This window comes from Trichechus manatus, unplaced genomic scaffold, assembly GCF_000243295.1.
Source record: "Trichechus manatus latirostris isolate Lorelei unplaced genomic scaffold, TriManLat1.0 scaffold00013, whole genome shotgun sequence".
Classification (NCBI taxonomy): domain Eukaryota; kingdom Metazoa; phylum Chordata; class Mammalia; order Sirenia; family Trichechidae; genus Trichechus; species Trichechus manatus.
The window spans coordinates 23,121,425-23,140,538 of NW_004443949.1; the positions used below are offsets into that span (position 1 = coordinate 23,121,425).

General features: G+C 37.6%; 1 protein-coding gene across 2 annotated transcripts in view; it reads left to right on the top strand.

Moving 5' to 3' along the window:
• Nucleotides 1–19,114, top strand: part of TBC1D4 (TBC1 domain family member 4) — a 228,868-nt gene that overhangs the window by 196,864 nt on the left and 12,890 nt on the right. For both annotated transcript variants that reach the window (XM_004371420.2, XM_004371418.2), the window contains 5 exons: nucleotides 2,422–2,582; nucleotides 4,627–4,836; nucleotides 8,173–8,331; nucleotides 13,008–13,166; nucleotides 17,190–17,434. In XM_004371420.2, coding sequence (XP_004371477.1) covers nucleotides 2,422–2,582; nucleotides 4,627–4,836; nucleotides 8,173–8,331; nucleotides 13,008–13,166; nucleotides 17,190–17,434 — 934 coding nt within the window. The remainder of the gene's footprint in view (nucleotides 1–2,421; nucleotides 2,583–4,626; nucleotides 4,837–8,172; nucleotides 8,332–13,007; nucleotides 13,167–17,189; nucleotides 17,435–19,114) is intronic.

Consider the following 19,114-nt stretch of genomic DNA (forward strand, 5'->3'; position numbering starts at 1 on the left):
TGAAAATTTCAAATATTTAATAGTGGACCAACATAAGGGTGCTTTATGCACCTGTTCTATAACATATTTCCCAAAACCTTATATTGTATAGGCAGTAATTAGAATGAAAATGAGTACTTTTCGGTTTTAGTACTTTCCAGACACTTGATACGTCATTAACAGTGAATTGGAAGGTGATTTTTAAAAGATGTTTTAATTTCAGCATTAAAATACAAAAGTTTTAAAATTCTTTGGTTTGGTTTTTGTGTTAGAGATTTAAAATGTCAAGAGAAGCTAATATTTGTTGAAGACTTACCCTGTGAGGCATTGAAATAGGTACGTTTACATACCTATTTCATTTACCTTTCAGAGCTTTAATTATGAATTAGATGCCCTTATAGAGGGAAGGAACAACACCTACTTGAAAAAAAGATGCCTTATTTATTAACAATATTATCATCGTCAGTACCCTACCAGTGCTTTCAACAGCCCAGTGTGTACTTTTGGGAAACAGAGCTATTGGAACTTTCTGCCAGAAGGACTTAAAAGTCAGGACTACCAAAAAGGGTTTTATTCCTGGCATGTCAGACTAGCCAGTATATGTATGTATATATTTGTTCATTTTACTTAACCTGAGTTAATACTTCATGTAGTTTTACAAAATGTTTATAGAAATATTTTTTCAGTGGATATTTGTTGGTGCTTACTACTTGCCAATTATTACACTAGGAGCTGGGGATAATGCCTGTGGACTGAGTATTTAGCAAATAGCTGCCAATGAGATAGTATTACAAAACTGAAGATACAGACTAATATTACAAGCATGTTTATCAGGACAGGACTATCATACAGAGAACATTTGAATCACAGTTCCTAAAAGAGACATACTTGAATGAGTGTTTCAAAAGAGGAAGTAAAGATGAGTGTATTTATTCAGTATTGCAAGAGTTTTGAATGATCGACACATTATTAGGGTTGTAATTTTATCTAGGATACGTTACAAAGGGGATTTGACTATATTGAGATGTATGTACAAGCTACTTCCTGAAGTAACGTAATGACATTTGCTGTCCACGTAGCAGCTCAGGGCTGTGTCTTTTTCTTAAACTTAATTTAGCTAATCCAGAAGTAATATTTAAGGAATATAGATGAAGATTGGAAATAGCTGAATTACCTGATAACTGTGAGTATGGATACATAAAGTAAATAAAATTATGACAAGTAGTTCTTTAATTGCTCTCCTCACTACCAAGTGCCTCTGTACTTCTGTTGTCTAGTCGGATAATCTGAGGAGGGTTATGTCTCTTCTAGCTGAGTTTCATTTCTGACCTGAGTGTTAAACTTCTTGACTCCATCAAAAGTCCAATACCTTCTCTTCTTGGTACCACCACCTGTAAATCTCGGTATCCTCATAATTCTCTCAAGAAAGCTCAGAGGCTTTGAATCTTCAAAAAGTAACATATTCCCACCACTAACAGCAAAAATTATTGTATGTTCTTCCAGGTGCTCACTAGTCAGTTCTGACTCATGGCACAGTTGACCTTAAAAGTAACTTTGGAACATGATGACCTTTTGTTGCGGTTAGGCTGAGCATAATTTAGAGTATTCTTTGTTTTGAAATGAAATACATAGAGCAGACCAGCATTTCTTCGTGTGAGTTTCACAGAACACTGATCTAGCAAGATATGGCACCCCTACCCCTCGAAAACTTTAAGGCAGTGATCCTGGGGCCAAATAAATAGGGAAGTTCCTCTTGGAGAGTCACAGTGCACACTGGCATAGTCCAGCTGTATAGAATGCTACTTAATATTTTTTAACTTCACCCGTCCAGTCTTAATTTACCATGACATTTTTCCCTTTATAAATCACTTAACAATAATCCCAAGATCAACTGTTCTGTCTTTATTCAGATTACTTTCTTCAGTGGTCCAGCTATTGGCAGCTAACAGTTTGGAGACAGATCTTCACAGTCCCAGGCAATTAGCAGCTATGTTTGTCAGCCTATTCTATAAGTGCTGTAAGAAAAGCTTGTTTATGAGCCTTTTCTGGGATATTCACATTGGTTAGAATAAACTACTAATTTTAGTTATTTAGCAGAGCACAAGTTTATTACTTAAGCAACTGTCTTAGTCATCTGGTGAGCAACCTTTGCTCCTTCTACAAGTACTTACATTCCTCAGATTAGAACACAGAATGGTTGGCTACTATGGAAAGAGTAGAAACAGCTGAGCTTCTCTGGGTTGGGCTGCAGCCTGGGTGGCATTTCCCCAGGCTGTGGTGACCCGGGCAAGGGGAGGTACCTGGTGATGCACTGCTCCGTGCTGCCTGTGGCTCGTGCTTGACTGTGGCAGAACTTGGGAATGGCATGTGCTTTTGTTTCGTTGTAGAGCAACGTCGTATGCGGTTCTCCTTACAAGTTATATATTTATTTGTTTTCTACAGTGATGGAGAAGGGAGAAAAAGGACCTCATCGACCTGCAGCAATGAGTCCCTAAGCGCTGGAGGAACCCCTGTCACTCCTCGACGAATCTCCTGGCGGCAGCGCATTTTTCTCAGGGTTGCTTCTCCCATGAACAAATCTCCCTCAGCAATGCAGCAGCAAGGTCTGTGTGGTACTCACTAAAGAATTGTTCTCTACGAGTATCATAACTTAGGGAATGGAACACAAATGCTTGATATCTGAGAGAGTTTAAGTGATTGTAATGAAGATATAACTTCACTTTCTATGTCTGACATAGTGCATAACTTCTCAGGTATCATTGAAACACAAAAGACATTCAATAAATGTTTATTGAATGAAAAAAAGAATGAATGAGTGAGCATGTTTCCAAACCCTGTTTTCGGGCCTACTCCACAGTGCATAGGGAGCTATGATAGTGACAGGGAAGAAGTCAGAGATCTTTTTATCATTAGAACAGCATCATACTCTTTTATGAGAGACATATAAAGTGACATAAAAATGTTGAACAATAAAGAGATGGATAAGGATATGCTAGGCAAATCTAAGCAAAAAGAGACCAGGGGCAGCTCCTTTTGAATATTAGATCTACTAGAAGTTAAATCAAAAACATCAAAAGAGGCAAAGTAAATGTTACAATAAACAAAAAGATGAAACATTCATGAGATCACACATAATTTTATACAACTGTGAGGCTAGAAAATAACAGAATTTTGGGGAGAAGTAAATAAATCAATAGCAGTAGTGGGAGCTTTTAAGCTATTCTTCTCAGAAAGTTAAATATAGAGAAATCAAATATAGATAATATTTGAGTAAAACAATTAACAAGCTTGATCTAATAATTATACAGAATCTTTCCGTCATAGAGAAGATTCATTCATTTTTAGTACACATGGAACATTCACAAAAATCTGTCATATATTTGGCCACAAAGATTTTTTAGTAAATTCTAGGCGACCATGATTATTTATATTGTATTCTCTGACTACAGTGCTTAAAAAAAAAAAAAGAAAGCAAGAATTAGAGGACAACTAAAAAAATTCATGTATTTGGAAACTGAAAACTGGACTCCTAGAAATTAGAAGGAAGAAAATATCAAAATTGAGGGGTATTTAGAGGGCAGTCCATAGTCTTGGATGCATTAATCTAAAAATAAAAAAGCCAAAAATCAAATGTACCAAGCGTTCAACTTAAGAAGCTAGAAAAGGAACCACAGAGTACAACTAAAGATATTTAAGAAAGTCAGTAAGGGTAGGGGCAGGGGTCAGTTAATAAAGAAAAAAGAAGTAGATAAAAACTGGCATTACCGAAGATAAAACTAACTCTGTCTAGAATGGTCAGAGAAGACTTCATAGAAAAGGTAGATATTTAACCTCATTATGGAGAAAGGGTGTTTCGGAAAGAGAAAATAACAAAACCCTAGACACATCGAAAGAGCTTTGCAGTCTCGAGAATCATGATTGGAACACCGAATGGAAAGTTGAGTCATGAGACTGGAAAGGTAAGTTTGGGCCAGAGTATGTAAAGGAATTTGTATTCTACTTTCAATAGTTTGGAGTTCGTTCTTTGGAATATAAGTAACCATTGAAATGTTTTAAGAGATATGATCACGTTTTTTAATAGGAAAATAATCAGCCACAGTCTAGATGATGGCCTGGAATGGGGGAGCCAGTGAGCTCCAGGCGACCAGTTAAGAGAGTTATTGCAGAAGGACAGAACAGAGGGGATGAGGTCCTGAACCAAAACATACTTTTCGTTGCTCAGCTGTTTTTCTCTTGATGGACTATGATGGTAGATTTAGACCTTAGGTAGGTAACTAATACCTACCCACTTAATCTTTTTGTTTTGCCCAGTCATAGAACATACATAGAAAAATGCAGAAGTGGTACGCTCTGGGGAAAGGCCAGTTAATTTTGAAGTGTCTGTCTAATAGGTCTTTTTGTCCTAAAAGAAGAAGTGGTGAAATTACGTATGCTTTCATTTCGCTATGGGAGGGAAATCTGCAAGGGGAATTCAGTCTACTGAATTTACTCAAGTCAGTGGTCCTAGAGACTACCAGTTGCTGGGAAAGCAGCTTTGCGAAAACCTTTCAATGTGGACTATAGGATAAGAGAGCATCAGCTCTAGAGAAAACTTCTGTAGGCTTGGTTACTGCTAAAGAATGCCTCTCACTGTTTTCTTCTCTGAAGATGGACTGGATAGGAATGAGCTGCTGCCACTGTCCCCTCTTGCTCCAACCATGGAGGAGGAACCACTTGTTATATTCTTGACTGGTGATAATGACCCAGAAAAGGTTGAAGAAAGAAACAAATCAGAAGAACTAAGGAGTCTGTGGAGAAAAGCTATACACCAACAAATCTTGCTGCTTCGAATGGAGAAGGAAAACCAGAAGCTTGAAGGTTAGCCATTCAAATAGGGCTAAATGGTACAATGCTATAATTTAAGGGTTTAGGTTAAACTTAAACCTACCCCACCACCAACACACATACACTCACTCTCTGACTCTATACATACTTTTGATTAGCATATCTACTGATTATAATTGTTTATTTACATTTTGTGCAGTGGTTAAGACATGGGAAAGGTCAGCTTGAGATATTTGCATTTTTCTTTTATAGATTTAAAACATTAGAAGCTGTTAGAATGTATTTGGATTAATAGAATATAGATAATATGGAATCAATGTATTTGATATTTAATATTGTGCATTTTTTTAAAAACCTCAAATATGAAAAGGCAAATTGTCTTTTTAAAATATAATCCTCAATTTTAAATCTGGTTCTCAATTTGTATGCTAATTAAATTCATAATAGGAGAAATATGCCTATTTCAAAATTATTCTTTCATAGACCCAATGCAAATATCAAATTTTCTGTTATCAAATCAGAGTTGCTATTTTTTGTTACTGCTTTCTAAATTGTCTGTTTCTAAAAGTCAGTATTACATCCAAATCATTAAATTTATAACTGAATAATTTTTAATAATTATTGTGCTATTTGTGGTATGTTATTGCTAAATTTGTAAATACCAAATACTCTAGAATGTGTTTTTCAGACTTTGAAAGAATGATGTAATTACCCGGTACTGATAAAACCACACTCAGGGAGATGCCCAGACAGTACCGATCTCTAAAAAATGTATAAACACCATCAACTTGGGCAAGTCATTTAACCTTAAATTATCTCGTTTCTTTACATCTGTAAAGTGAAAGATTTAACTCAAATGGGCCCTCTGATCTTTAAGATTATTGACAAATATACAACGTATGTTTTCTTTGGACTTGCTTTTTTTGTGTTGTCTTCAGAATAGCTTTTTTAGAACAGGTATTCACATTTCTGTGTTTATCTCTCTTAAGATACCTTTTACTACACCCGTTATATTCAATTCTATTTTTGATTTCTCTAATATGTATTTTTCCTATATTAATTTGCAAGGGCACAATTTATTTTTTATTGTTATTTTCTTGGTAGAATGGAAGTACATAAGATTTTCAATATTCCTAGGAAATAAATACACCTTCTTTAAAATTATGCCAAATGTAATTAATGGTTATTGGCATAGATTTTAAAAGTTCCACGTGATGTATGGCATGCTCACTCTAGTGTTCATAGATTTTGAGAGGAATTGAATTCATATATTTAAGCAATTGGTTATATCTTGAACTAACTCATAAACAGAGGAAGGGATTGAGAAAAAGATGGTCATTTTCTTAAAAAATTTAAAGCATGAAATTATATTTCATGAACAGTTGGAAGTATGTACAATTAGAATATTATGTAATATCAAAGGGTAATTTCAGAATCATAGACTTCAAATGACCTTAGAGATTATTTAGCTAATCTTTTATTCTATAGCTGAGTTAGTGACTAGCTTGGGGAGGCTAAAGAATTACCTAAGATCAAACAATGAAATATTAGCAGAACAAGTACTAAAACTCAGGTTTATTTATCATGATTCTTGGGTTTTTCTCATTATGCCACAGAACTTCCCAACTATGCATGTTAATAGAAGGAAATGGAATGTTTTGATACAAATGACGATCTGTGTATTCTGTGAATGTTTATACTACATAATTTGACAGGATAAGAGAGGAGGTGACATTTAGAATATATTCTCAGAAACCTTTATCAGCTCTGTATTTATTGCTGTACTTACATAAAAAAGAAAAAAAATAGTTTAACCCATTAAGATTCTAGCCAATGAATAGATCACTTTATTCTTCCTAATTAACCAGTTGAGGACAGGTATTAACTCACCATTATATCCTCAGAATTTGTGACTGGCACTTATTATTTTTTTTAATGAATAATGATTTGGAGAAAGTTGAAGAGAGAAAAAAAAAACCTGAAGAAATACTATACTGTGTCCATAGTGAAGGAAATCATTAGCAAAGCTAGAACAGGACTGTATTTATTATTAGCTTTAATAAACCTGTTCTTTTTCCAAAATTGTTTGGTTATTACAGAGAAATACAAAGCAAAGCCCGAGAAGCAAAAAGCTAAACTGTGTTAGGCCGCCATCTAGTGGTATCCAGGAAGGATATTTTTTGTAGTGCGATTTATCTTTTGATTATGTCTGGATTTTTAAGTAGGATTTTTACTTCTCTGTTATTTTTTTATTATTTTGAAATGGTTTCTAACACACTAAATAAAGAGTAACATTTTTTCTGCCATTGTTTTTGTGCTGTCGAGGACTTTTGGATGCATGACAAAGATTTGTTTTGCAGAAGGTAAGGCGGTCAAGCAGCAAGGACTTGTGTAATACAGACAACTCTGAAAGACTCCTGTCCAATGGGATCCGAATGAAAGAGAAAAAAACATACGTGTTTATAGTTTCTTCTCCCTTTTGGAATCAGTTATTCAAAATAAAAACCAAATCAGGATAAAAAACGAGTTGCCATCGTTGAGTTGATTCTGATTCATGGTGACCCCATGTGTGTCAGGGTAGAACTGTGTTCCATAGGGTTTCCATGGCTGATTTTGAGGACATAGATCACCAGACCTTTTTTCCAAGGTGCTTCTGGGTGGACTTCAAACTTTCACTTAGCAGCCAAGCATGTTAACCATTTGTACCACTGTAAGCATTTCTTTTAATAAGCTTTGGGCCTATGTTTTAGGCCATCAAATGAGAGAATTATGTATTATTTAAAAGATGGAAATAGCATTAACTTTAGTGAAATGAATTTTTCTCTTTAAGATTATTAAAAAGGAGCACAAAAACATGTATCTAGTGTTGTTAGGGCAGTGTTGATAACTCTGGAAATAGTTATAAAAAAGTATCAGGTTATTGGGGTCAAATATTTTTCAAGTCAAGTTTTTACACGAGGCATTCTTTTCTCAGGTAGTCACATATAAAATATTAACATTCTAATGATGTTTAAGGTTTTGCAGGGTGTAATTTCTGAGGCTGTCTATCACATTTGTCAAAAACTTGAATTCACAGCATAGCAAAACCATGGTTTGGTTTTTATGGTTAGCAGAGTACTATCTGTAAGATACAGAGGAAAACTCCTTAGAAATTCTACTGATATTTTCTTACATGCAATGACAACAAAGTTTGAAACCCTTTCATATATCCTCTCTATTTCTCTTTTTTAATAAGCTTTTTTTTTACTGAATAATCTTAGCAGTTGATTCCTAAAAGTCATTTGGTATGGTTTTATAAATATAAAAATGTTAAAAAATACAGTTTTAAAAGCACAGTGGCCTTATATAAATTCTCTTATTTTTTCTTAGCAAGCAGAGATGAACTCCAGTCCAGAAAAGTTAAATTAGACTATGAAGAAGTTGGTGTATGCCAGAAGGAGGTCTTAATAACCTGGGATAAGAAGTTGTTAAACTGCAGAGCTAAAATCAGATGTGATATGGAAGATATTCATACTTCTCTTAAAGAAGGTATTCTAGATTGTCTCAATAGTCTTTTTTTTTTTTTGAGAAAAGTCTCAGGTTTTTGATTTGTGCAGCCTGGGCATAATTTTGTCTTTGTGCTTTACCTATATAACAGAAGAAAGTAACTTGTTTCTGTCTGCAGCAGTGACTTGATTGGTAAGAAAATGGTGTTAATAGAGATACCACCCGCAAGAAGGTAGCTGACACCATTTCTACAGATTCTCCTTCCGATTTCAAGCAGCTGCTTTCAGCTATGTGTTGTTGTTTGCTAAGGAAGGAGTGTGTGGATTGGTACAAATCTTTGATTACTGCCATAAAAATAATGCAGAGTAAAAAATTTCACCCATTTCCATCATTTTGTCAGAAGCATTTATTTATATATGTATATATTTATGTGTATGTGGATATTCACCTACATATATGTATTTATGTATACAGATTTATATTCTTATTAATCATTTTCCCTTCCACCAACTCATTTTGGAGGAATTGCTTTTATTTAGCCATTATATTGCATTTGTTATTTCATTGCTGCTATGCCATATAAGGAGCCCTGGTGGTACAGTGGCTGCTAACCAAAAGGTCGGCAGTTCGAATCCACCAGCTGCTCCTTGGAAACCGTATGGGACAGTTCTACACTCGACCTGTAGGATTGCTGTGAGTCAGAATCGACTCGATGGCAATGGGCATGCCATATAAACTTCCTCATATTTAAACATTTTAAATTTAAAATTAAAACTAATATATGAATATTTTAGAGGCAATTTCTGCGACTCAAAGATGTTAGTACAAGAATCTCCGTGACTTTCATAAACTGGGTGTTAAATAAAAATCCTAAAATACTGAAAGAAATCTGCTAATGAATCTTATTTTAAAAGCCTATGAAAACGTGTGAAACTGTTGCATAGTTAGATTTAGACTAATTTTAGAATAAGTTAAGATTGATTTTATACAATGCTACATTTACATGTCTAATAGGTTACTGTTTTTCCTTGAAGTTTTGGAAGTCCTTAAGATTTCACTGAATACATTATTTAGGAGACAAAATAATGATTAATGGAATGTGTGTGAGATGCAGATCACACCATTCTTTGGGGTGACTTTTAAAGATGTTTTAGGAGTATTTATCTTCCCGTTTCTTATAGAATACAGTCTACACTTAGTACTGTGCACAAGGCCCTCTATAATCTCTCCTTTATCTACCTCTCTGATCTTATTTTTTCCCCTCACTATCTTGCATTGGAGCCCTGGTGGCACAACAGTTAAGTGCTCGGCTGCTAACTGAAAGGTTGGCAGTTGAACCCATCCGGCAACTCCATGTGAGAAAAACCTGGCAATCTGCTCCCCTAAAGATGACAGCCTAGAAAACCCTATGGGGCAGTGCTACTCCGTCACAGAGAGTCACTATGAGTCAGAATTGACTGGACAGCACCTAACAACCACAAACCTTCCATCATGTGCTTCAGAGACACTGAACTACTTTGGATCCTAGAATGTCCTAGGGTGTCCAGCCCTTCCTACATTCCTTCCTTCTACCTGTCTCCCTTCTCCCCATTTCCCACCTTTCTTTCTATTCTATCTTCTTCTTGCTTCACTTTTCTCTTTCCTTTCCTCCATCCCTCTCAGGGTCTTCATATATTCCTCTTCCTAAAACAGTTGCTGCCCACACTCCTAGCCTGGTTAACCCTATTATCCCTCAGGTTTCAGCTCAAATATCATTTCCTCAGAGTGCTGCTGTCTTATTTCCTAGGGCTGCCAGAACAAAATACTACCAGGTAGATGGCCTTAAAGAACAGAAATTTATTTTCTCACAGTTCTGGAAGCCACAAGTCTGAATTCAGGGAATGGCTCTAGGGGAGAGTCCCACTTTGTCTCTTTCAGCTTCTAGTGGCTATCAGCAATCCTTGGCATCCCTGGGCTTGTAGATCTACCTCCATCTTCACATGACATCTTTTCCCTGTGCGTATGTCTCTCTGTGCCTGCTGTCCCCTTTATAAGACCACTCTTCTCCAGGATGACGACATTAACATAACAAAACAAAACCTGTTTCCAAACAGGATCACATTTTACAGTACACAGGTTAGAACTTCAGCATATTTTTTGGGGGGATGCAGTTCAATCCACAACAGCTACTCACCAAACTAAATTAGTTTCATTTTGTTATTCTTTCTTATGTGTTTTTCCTTTTAATAATACTTACCATAATTTGTCAACAGCAATGGTTTTTGGATTTATTGTATTTTGTAATTTTGTATTTATGTATATGTTCATTTAATGTTTTTGTCAACCCACCACTGCACACCTAACACCTAAGACAGCATCTTGCACACATTCTTTACTGAATGAATGAATACACAAATGAGACTAATTTTCCTGAGAATGGAGATGCTGTATTCATCTCTCTGTGATGAGGTATCCTCAGAGCCATGCTCTGTACTCCGGTACATACTCGATGCTCAGTAAATACTTAAGTACAGTGAATTAGCTTTTTATAAAACTGTTATTGGATGGATAATAAAACAGACCATTCGTGTTATCTGTGGTTCTCTTAATGTGCTAAGGAAAGTTACCCTGTAAGTGGTCATTTTATGTACTGTCATTCATTCATTCAACAATTGTTTGAGTACCAAGGTCTGTCCTTGGATTTCATCATGCAGGCATGAAAATACATGCTTATTACTCTCAAGTAAGGAGGCCTGGTGGTGCAATGGTTAAACACTTGGCTGCTAACCAAAAGATCTTCGGTTCCAACCCACCAGCATCTCTGTGGGAGAAAAGACCTGGTGATCTGCTGCCATAAAGATTACAGCCTAGGAAACCCTCTGGGGCAGTTCTACTCTGTCACATAGGGTTGCTATGAGTCGAAAATCGACTGGACGGCACCTAACAACAGGAACTCTTAAGGAGCTCACCATCCAAGTGGGGAGAGAGACAAACATACGGTGGAGAGCTAATGGTAATCCAGTGTGGGAATGTTGCAGTAAAAATCAAATGGTAGGTGAAAAGGGAGTGACTACTCCTTCTCGAGATGTTAGGGAGAGCTTCAACAGAAGAGACTTTTGAGCTTACCCATAAAGATGAATAGAAATATAGTAGGCAACCAAATGAGGAGTTTGGAATTCCATTAAGGCAACAGTAGGAGCAAGAACCTGGAGCTATGAGAAAACCTTCCGCTTCTGCTGTATGGCAGCAGGTAATGTGATTCCAAAAAATAATTTAGAGCTATATTATGGAGGGTCTCCTCAGTCGTGTCAGGGAGGCTCAGTTTTACCTTTTAAACAATAATACTTCCAGTTTATGAGGACTGTGGCATTGCTGTTCAAAGAGATTACTTCTATTAAACTGTACTTGCTTCATCCAGCTGGAGTTCAGGAACCTATAACAGATCCAGTCTATTTGAACTGAAAACATGTAGCAAGTGAAATAAAACTGCCTGCACTGTACAGAATTGAATTCTGTCCCTCCCAGTGCTTACTTCATGTCCCTTGGAATAAAAGTCATGGTTTTAACATACTGTGAACTGCTTATAATACCCTTTGGTTTTCAGGCTTAATTGAGTTAAGGTCTGCTTATATATGCTAAGTAATTTCCTTTCAAAGGCAGAATGATGTTCTATAGCACTCCAGTTTTACCTTCATTTTGTATTATTTTTATTCCATTCTTTAACAAGTAGGAATGCTAGTTAATTCTGTTTTTATAAGTTACTTGATTACAAATATTTAAAAAATATAATAAGAAAACTAACATTTGTTACTAACTTCAAGCCAAATAAAAGGTAAAAATAGACAGTAATACATCTGGGGATTTCAGAGTTTGGTTTTTGGAACCAGACTGCCTGACTTCTAATCCTAAATACTTACTGACTATGTGAACATGGGCACGTTACTTAACTTTTTACGCCTCAACTTCACCATCTGTAAAGTGAGGATAATAGCAATTACCTACTCATAAGGTTGTTGTCTGAGCATACGTACAATGCTCAGTTCCTTGGTACCCTCAATAAATGTTGCGTTATGTGCTTGACTTAGTTGCTTGTGCTACCATAACAAAAAATACCCCAAATGGGTGGCTTTAAAGAACAGGAATTTATTGTCTCACAGTTTTGGAGGCTAGAAGTCTAAATCAGGGCATCGGCTCTAGGGGAGGGTGTTTCCTTGTTGGTAGCCCCAGGTGTTCCTTGGCTTGTAGAAGGTTCTTCACATGGCATGTGTCTTACCCCTGTGTGTGTCTGTGTCTGTTCTGCTCTTTTTATAAGATACGACTCAGAAAGGATTAGGTTTAGGACCCACCCAAGTCTGGTATGACCTTATTAACATGCCAAAAGAAAACCCCTGTTTCCAAACAGGGTCATAGTCACAGGTACGAGGGTTAATACTGCAACGTAACTATTAGGGGGACGCAACTCAGTTCATAGCAGTGCTCAGTAAATGTTAGCCGATGTTGTTAATATTGTCATTATTATCACTGTTAATTATTCTAGAAGTTTTTTGGAAAGAGATTGGCAGCTTCAGAATTAAACTTGTCAAAGTACGCTTCTGTCAATACATTGTACTGTGTGTTCTTAGGGTGGCATACAGTATGGTGCAGATGCCTATGGTCAAGCGTTATATAGTTCATCAACTATGGTTTAGAAACTTAATTCTAGAGTTCAAGACCTTGCTTATTTATCTCTTCAATTGTAGGAGTTCCCAAATGTCGACGAGGAGAAATTTGGCAGTTCCTAGCTTTACAGTATCGTCTGAGACACAGATTGCCTAATAAACAACAACCTCCTGACATATCATATAAAGAACTTTTAAAGCAGCTCACTGCTCAGCAGCACTCTATCCTTGTGGATTTAGGTATGTTTGCCCTATTGATTATAATTCACTAACATAACAGTAGGTCCCTTTTGTTGAGTTTTTCATGTGGTTGATAAAGATCATATGCTGGCCTATTAGGAGCTTCTGACCTTTTCCCTTCCTGAGGGCAAGTTGGGCTTATCTCTGACTGAAGATACCATAAATGCCTAGGTGTTAAATTTTTCACTCCCAAATTTTCCTGCTGAAAAAGGAATTATTTTGAATTTAAATCATTATAAGGCCATATTATGGGCTAATCAAAGCTTCTGTATTTTTAACAACTGATTTCTTGTGTGTGGAATCAACATTATTTATTATCTTAATCAATGCTGGTTTTGAAAGCCTTCATAGGTATCCTAATAGAATAAGTTGCTATGATGCTGAACAGATCTTAGTGGAGCTTCCAGACTAAAATGGACTATGTAGAAAGTCCTCGTGACCTACTTCCAAAAATCAGCCAGTGAAAACTCTACGGTTACAATGGTCCAGTCTACAACCAATCATGGGGATGGTGCAGGACCAGGTAGTGTTTTGTTCTGTTGTGCGTGGGGTCACGAAGTTGGAGGTGATTTGATGGCAGCTAACAACAACAACAACAGAATAGGTTAAAAGGGGGACCAAAAAGTTCAACCAAGCTCTGCTGATTTTTCCTGGACGTAGGACTCACAGTGGTAAGTATTAGATACTGCTGAAAACAGGCCTCCTTTAAATATCATTTTAAAAAACAATATAATAAGTGATTAGGTTGTGGAGATCATTGATTCGTTCCTGTAGGAAAAATGAAAAATTAACTGTCCTAATGTTATATGAACAGGGATTTGTGACCTGGGGCAGAATTTCCAGTGATAGCATCATAAGGTGATTTGTTTTTAAATGGTGAATTTCAAATAACTTATGAGAAGTAAAAATGATATGATTTTAAAAAATTATATTATCTCTGATTTCTCTATAAATTAGCACAGTATAATAAATATTTTATTATTTTAAGATATCTGTATTATTGAATTACGTATTGTACATTGACAGTGATATTCCTAAAAGTTGGTACTTTTAAGGTGGACAAAGACCTTATTTGAGCCCATTTGGGAAAAATAGAGGATCATCTTATATTTGGGGTCCCTTCATATTAGGGCATATAAAAATCACTGGCTAAAACTTAGTTTTTACTTCTGTTATTTTTAGATGGCAAATAGCTTTTCTCTGGAAAGGGCTCAACTCAGTTAATATTCTCTGAACTCAGTAGAATTAAAAAGGGTATTTTGCCGAGAAACTGAAAACTTGAGTCTGTGTCCTGATTCTGCCACTAACTGTGGTCTTAGGCAAAAGTACCTTCCTCTATTAAATGAGCACATGGAACTAGACAGTCTTTCTGGCCCCTAGCAGACCTGTGGTTCTGTGAATATAAAATGGTGATTGGGATGGGGCAGGCAGGGATAGTCAAGGCAGATGTCCTAATGACAGAGGAAGATGATGAGATCAAATTACAGGGAAAGGCTGGTTGGAAAAACGTAGAGCTAGAATCAACTTCTTAGCTAGACAGTGTATTTACAAGTTTTCTTTAGTAAAACTTTTTCACTACGAAAGTAAAATTATAACTTTAAAAATTGCCTATTTGACTCTACTTGTAGCCATCTGGTTCCTCAGCATGATCTTGTTATTTTCTCATATCTTCTTACTTGCTCAGCAGAATTAATCTTACCACTTTCTGTGGGGTGGGCTGGGAAATCACTTTCAAGCATATGTGGTAGGAAACATTTTAAAATCATTTTAAAATCTGACATTCTCGCAAGTTCCAGTTCACTTGAGTAATCATTTCACAAGAAAGCTAACATCCCCCTTCCTTTTCTTGGCATGGGGAAGTGGTAGGCCAGTGATTTCCAGCTTGGATGGGGAAGAGGGATTTGTTACAGTATTCAGTACCAGCTTTTTAGTGATCCGGGATTGACTGTTTGCTAGCTCAAGTATCTCCATGGTACTTTTATACCCAAAGGTGAATTTTGGAGGGGAATTTATTTGAAATAAACTTGACCCTTTACTTTCCTTGTCCTTTTTGGGTATTTTGGAAAAAAGGAAAGGTGTCAACATGGCTCAGGGAGGTAGTTTTAAGAAACAGAGAGCAAAGAATCTTTGAAAAGAAGTATTTCCTGAAGGATAGACAGACTGAACGTAAAACCAAACCAAAACCCACTGCCATCAAGTTGATTCCGACTTATAAGTGACCCTGTAGGACAGAGTAGAACTGCCCCATAGTGTTTCCAAGGCTGTAAAATCTTTATGGAAGCAGAGTGCCACATCTTTCTCCCGCAGAGTGGCTGGTGGGTTCGAAACGCCGACCTTTTGGTTAGCAGCCAAGTGCTTTAACCGCTGTGCCACCAGGGCTCCCTCAAAGTCTCTCCAGTGTTAAAGTACAAGAAAAGCAGAAACAAATCTGTTTATGGACTAATACATTTCCTTTTAAGTAATATGATGCCTCGTAGAATTCTGGTTTCAGTCAGAGGATGGTCTTTAAGTGAATTCTGATTTATAGGCAGAATAAATTTTATGTTTTCCAGAGGTCTCTCCTCGATATGTCCTTGGTTTGTGGATTTTTTTAATTTTGTTTTTTTGTTTAGAAAGCAGCGCTGCTTAGCATAATGTGTGCTCCCATATCATTTATGTGGAGATGGGGTGGGAGTCTGGCAGGTAGGACTTAGGACTTATGTAAAAGTGGTGTGGGGTTGTCGTTCCTCTAACTTCAAGGGGAAAGAGAAGAATCAAGATCAACCTCAGCCCAAGGCTGATTCCTGTGAGATGGAGGTCAAATATACCTCCACTCTCCAACCGTTTTACCAATTCTGACACCAGCCATCCCTCCCATGGCAGTCTCTACTTCTCTGCTAGGTTCAATAATTCATTGCAGTGGCCACACAGAACTCACAGACTATATTCACGATTATTGGGTTTATTAAAGAAGTAACAGGTTACCATTCAGCATCACGATCAACTTGGAAGTAACCGGAACAACTCAGGATGCAGTTCTTCAATTAGGGCAGCTTCTTCTCAGCTGCTGCCCCTGGGCCCTCACTCTTGGCCTGGGCCCCTGCCCTTGACCTCTTCCCCGACTCAGGCCTGGCCTCTGCCCTATTCAGGCAAGTGTTGCAAAGCTCTTTAGCTCAGAGGCACCCCACTCTGCCAGGAAGCCTCCTGCCCAAAGGTGCTCAGCTCTCTTGCTCTGTGGGTTGGCAAGCCTAACCTGCTGGTCCTGTGCTGCTGCCATTTTGTGCCATCTTCAGTGTTGCAGTTCTTTCTGTCTCTTGGGAATGGGTGGTTCTTAGCACAGGGACCCTGGGTCCAAAGGACATGCTCTGTTCCCAGCTTTTCCTCTTGATGGTACTGTGGTCCTCCCACCAACTTCTTGATTGGCTCTTTTTAAGCTTAGTGGATGGCATGGTCCCACCCCCACAGGGGTTACATGTACCTTATTTGCTTAGCAAAGCTGTCTAATCCCCTTGGTGGGCCACAGGTACCTTATTTGCATAGTCCCACCCAATCATTCTGTGGGAGTTACAAGACCATGGCTAGAAGGGTCATTATCATAGTAATTCACTGCTCCGCAACTTGCTATAGAGTTGCTGTTGTTAGCCGCTATGCAGTCAGCCCCCAATTCATGGCGACCCCCATGCACAATGGAACAAAACACTGCCCAGTCTTGTGCCATCCCTATGATTGGTTGCAGAGCAGACAGTTGTGATCTATAGTGTTTTCATGGGCTGATTTTCAGAAGTAGATAGCCAGTCCTTTCTTAATCCATCTTAGTCTGGAAGCTCCGCTGAAACCCGTTCAGCATCATAGCAACACATAAACCTCCACTGACAGGTGGGTGGTGGCCTACTATAGAGAGAGACTCTTAGTTACTTAGATGGGTACTCCAAGCAACTTCTGAAAAGTGTTTATTTATTCCTGGAGGTCACTGCATTGCAATTTCACTCTGGTCTCCAAGGAACTAGGGTATCTCCAAAATATTTCTTTTCCTTTCCTCTGCAGGGAGAACATTTCCTACTCACCCTTACTTTTCAGTACAACTCGGAGCAGGACAGCTGTCGCTCTTTAACCTCCTGAAAGCCTATTCTTTGCTGGACAAAGAAGTCGGTTACTGCCAGGGGATCAGCTTTGTGGCTGGAGTCCTGCTTCTGCACATGAGTGAAGAGCAAGCCTTTGAAATGCTGAAGTTCCTCATGTATGACCTCAGCTTCCGCAAGCAGTACAGACCCGACATGATGTCACTGCAGGTGAGGCAGTTGTTCTTCATGAGGAACATGTAAAACTTACTGGAAATGTTAGCAGCAGCCCTCTTCTGAATGACAAGTCAGATTTCAAGAAACTGGTGCCCATTGCTTTGGAACTTGGGTAAATGTAGGGGCATGTTTTAGTTCACGGCTTTACCATGGGATTTGGGATTATTAAACCTATCAGTGTATGACATCCATATGCAGAATAACTTTTCCATTGAGTTCCTGAACTGAATAAATAAGCAATTCAGGAGAGGTGATGGGGGCCCAAGTCTCCACCTTCTAAGTCTGCGGATTACACGGAGGAAGTATCAAGTAATCTTTGTTCATGTTGCCTGAACTTGTCAGTCAAAAAGGACCACAGATCTTTTGTTTAAAATCTGAAAATGTCTTTACCCTTTCGTTTTCGGTATATATATGACAGATGTCTCTGCCATGGTTCTTCTTGAGCTTATCATGCAGGGCCTCCTTTCTCTCAGTGTGAGATAGGTCCTTAGAAAGGAAAAGTGTTGAAAGTCAGTGGTGCTTCTTCATTCTGCTTTGCTTAGCATGCTCTGAAGAAGCACTGTTAATATTTTTTGTTATAAGTAGGATATTCACTGCCACTGCTATCTTTAATCTATTTCAAAATCCCTGTTTACACATTTCTCTTTCTGGAGTCCCTGGATGATGCAAACATGTAAGTGCTTGACTACTAACTGAAAGGTCAGCAGTTTGAACCCACCCAGAGACGCCTTGGAAGAAAGGCCTGGCAATCTGCTTCTGAAAAGTCACAGCCTTGAAAACTCTCTGGAGCACAGACCTTTTCTGACACACATGGGGTCACCATGGGTCGGAATCGACTCAACAGCAATGGATTTGGTTTTTTTCTTTTTTCTCCTCTAGTTTAAATTTCACTTTCCTTAGTGTATCGGTTTCTAAAAGGCAGTTTAGATTTTACTTATAGATAGGACATCTTAAATGACTACTGCCTTGCAATTTAAAACTTCTAATAGTAAAATATAAAGGAAGACTTTTATAGAGAGGAATGTCAGGGTTCTCCTGCTTTGAAAATGAGGTCTGCATGACTCCAGTTAGTCATAATAGTATGTTTTAGATGAGAATTAAAATGCTTTAAATGTTTTTTTCAAATATACTCTTTAATTGGTTCCCAATAATGAGTGTTTACGTTTAATATTTTAATAATCAAACTATAGGCAAAAAAGACTGTGCCTTTACCCTATGGGTATCGTAACCAGTGGCTGTTGAATCAGTCCCATCCATGGTGACTCCATGTGTGTCAGAGTAGAATCATGTGCCATAAGGTTTTCAATGGCTGATTTCTCAGAAGTAGGTCACAAGGCCTTTCTTCTGAGGTACCACTAGGTGGAATTGTACTGCCAGCCTTTTGGTTAGCAGCCAAGTTTATTAACCATTTGTACCATCCAGGAACTCCATGTGTAAATGGTATTTTCTTGAGGGGAACGGAGTTGCTCCTTGCTTCTTTACTTCCTCAAGATGACATTGTTGCTAGAGAAATAGGACTTTGCTCTTTCCATTGGGTTTCCTGGTCTGAGTTCATATGGGAGTTTTTACCTGGATATATAATTGCAGTGGTTTGATTCCTAGCTGATGACTATTCATAGGTCTGTTAGCATTCATGTAAGTCAAATAAGTTACTATGGAACATTTTTTACTTTA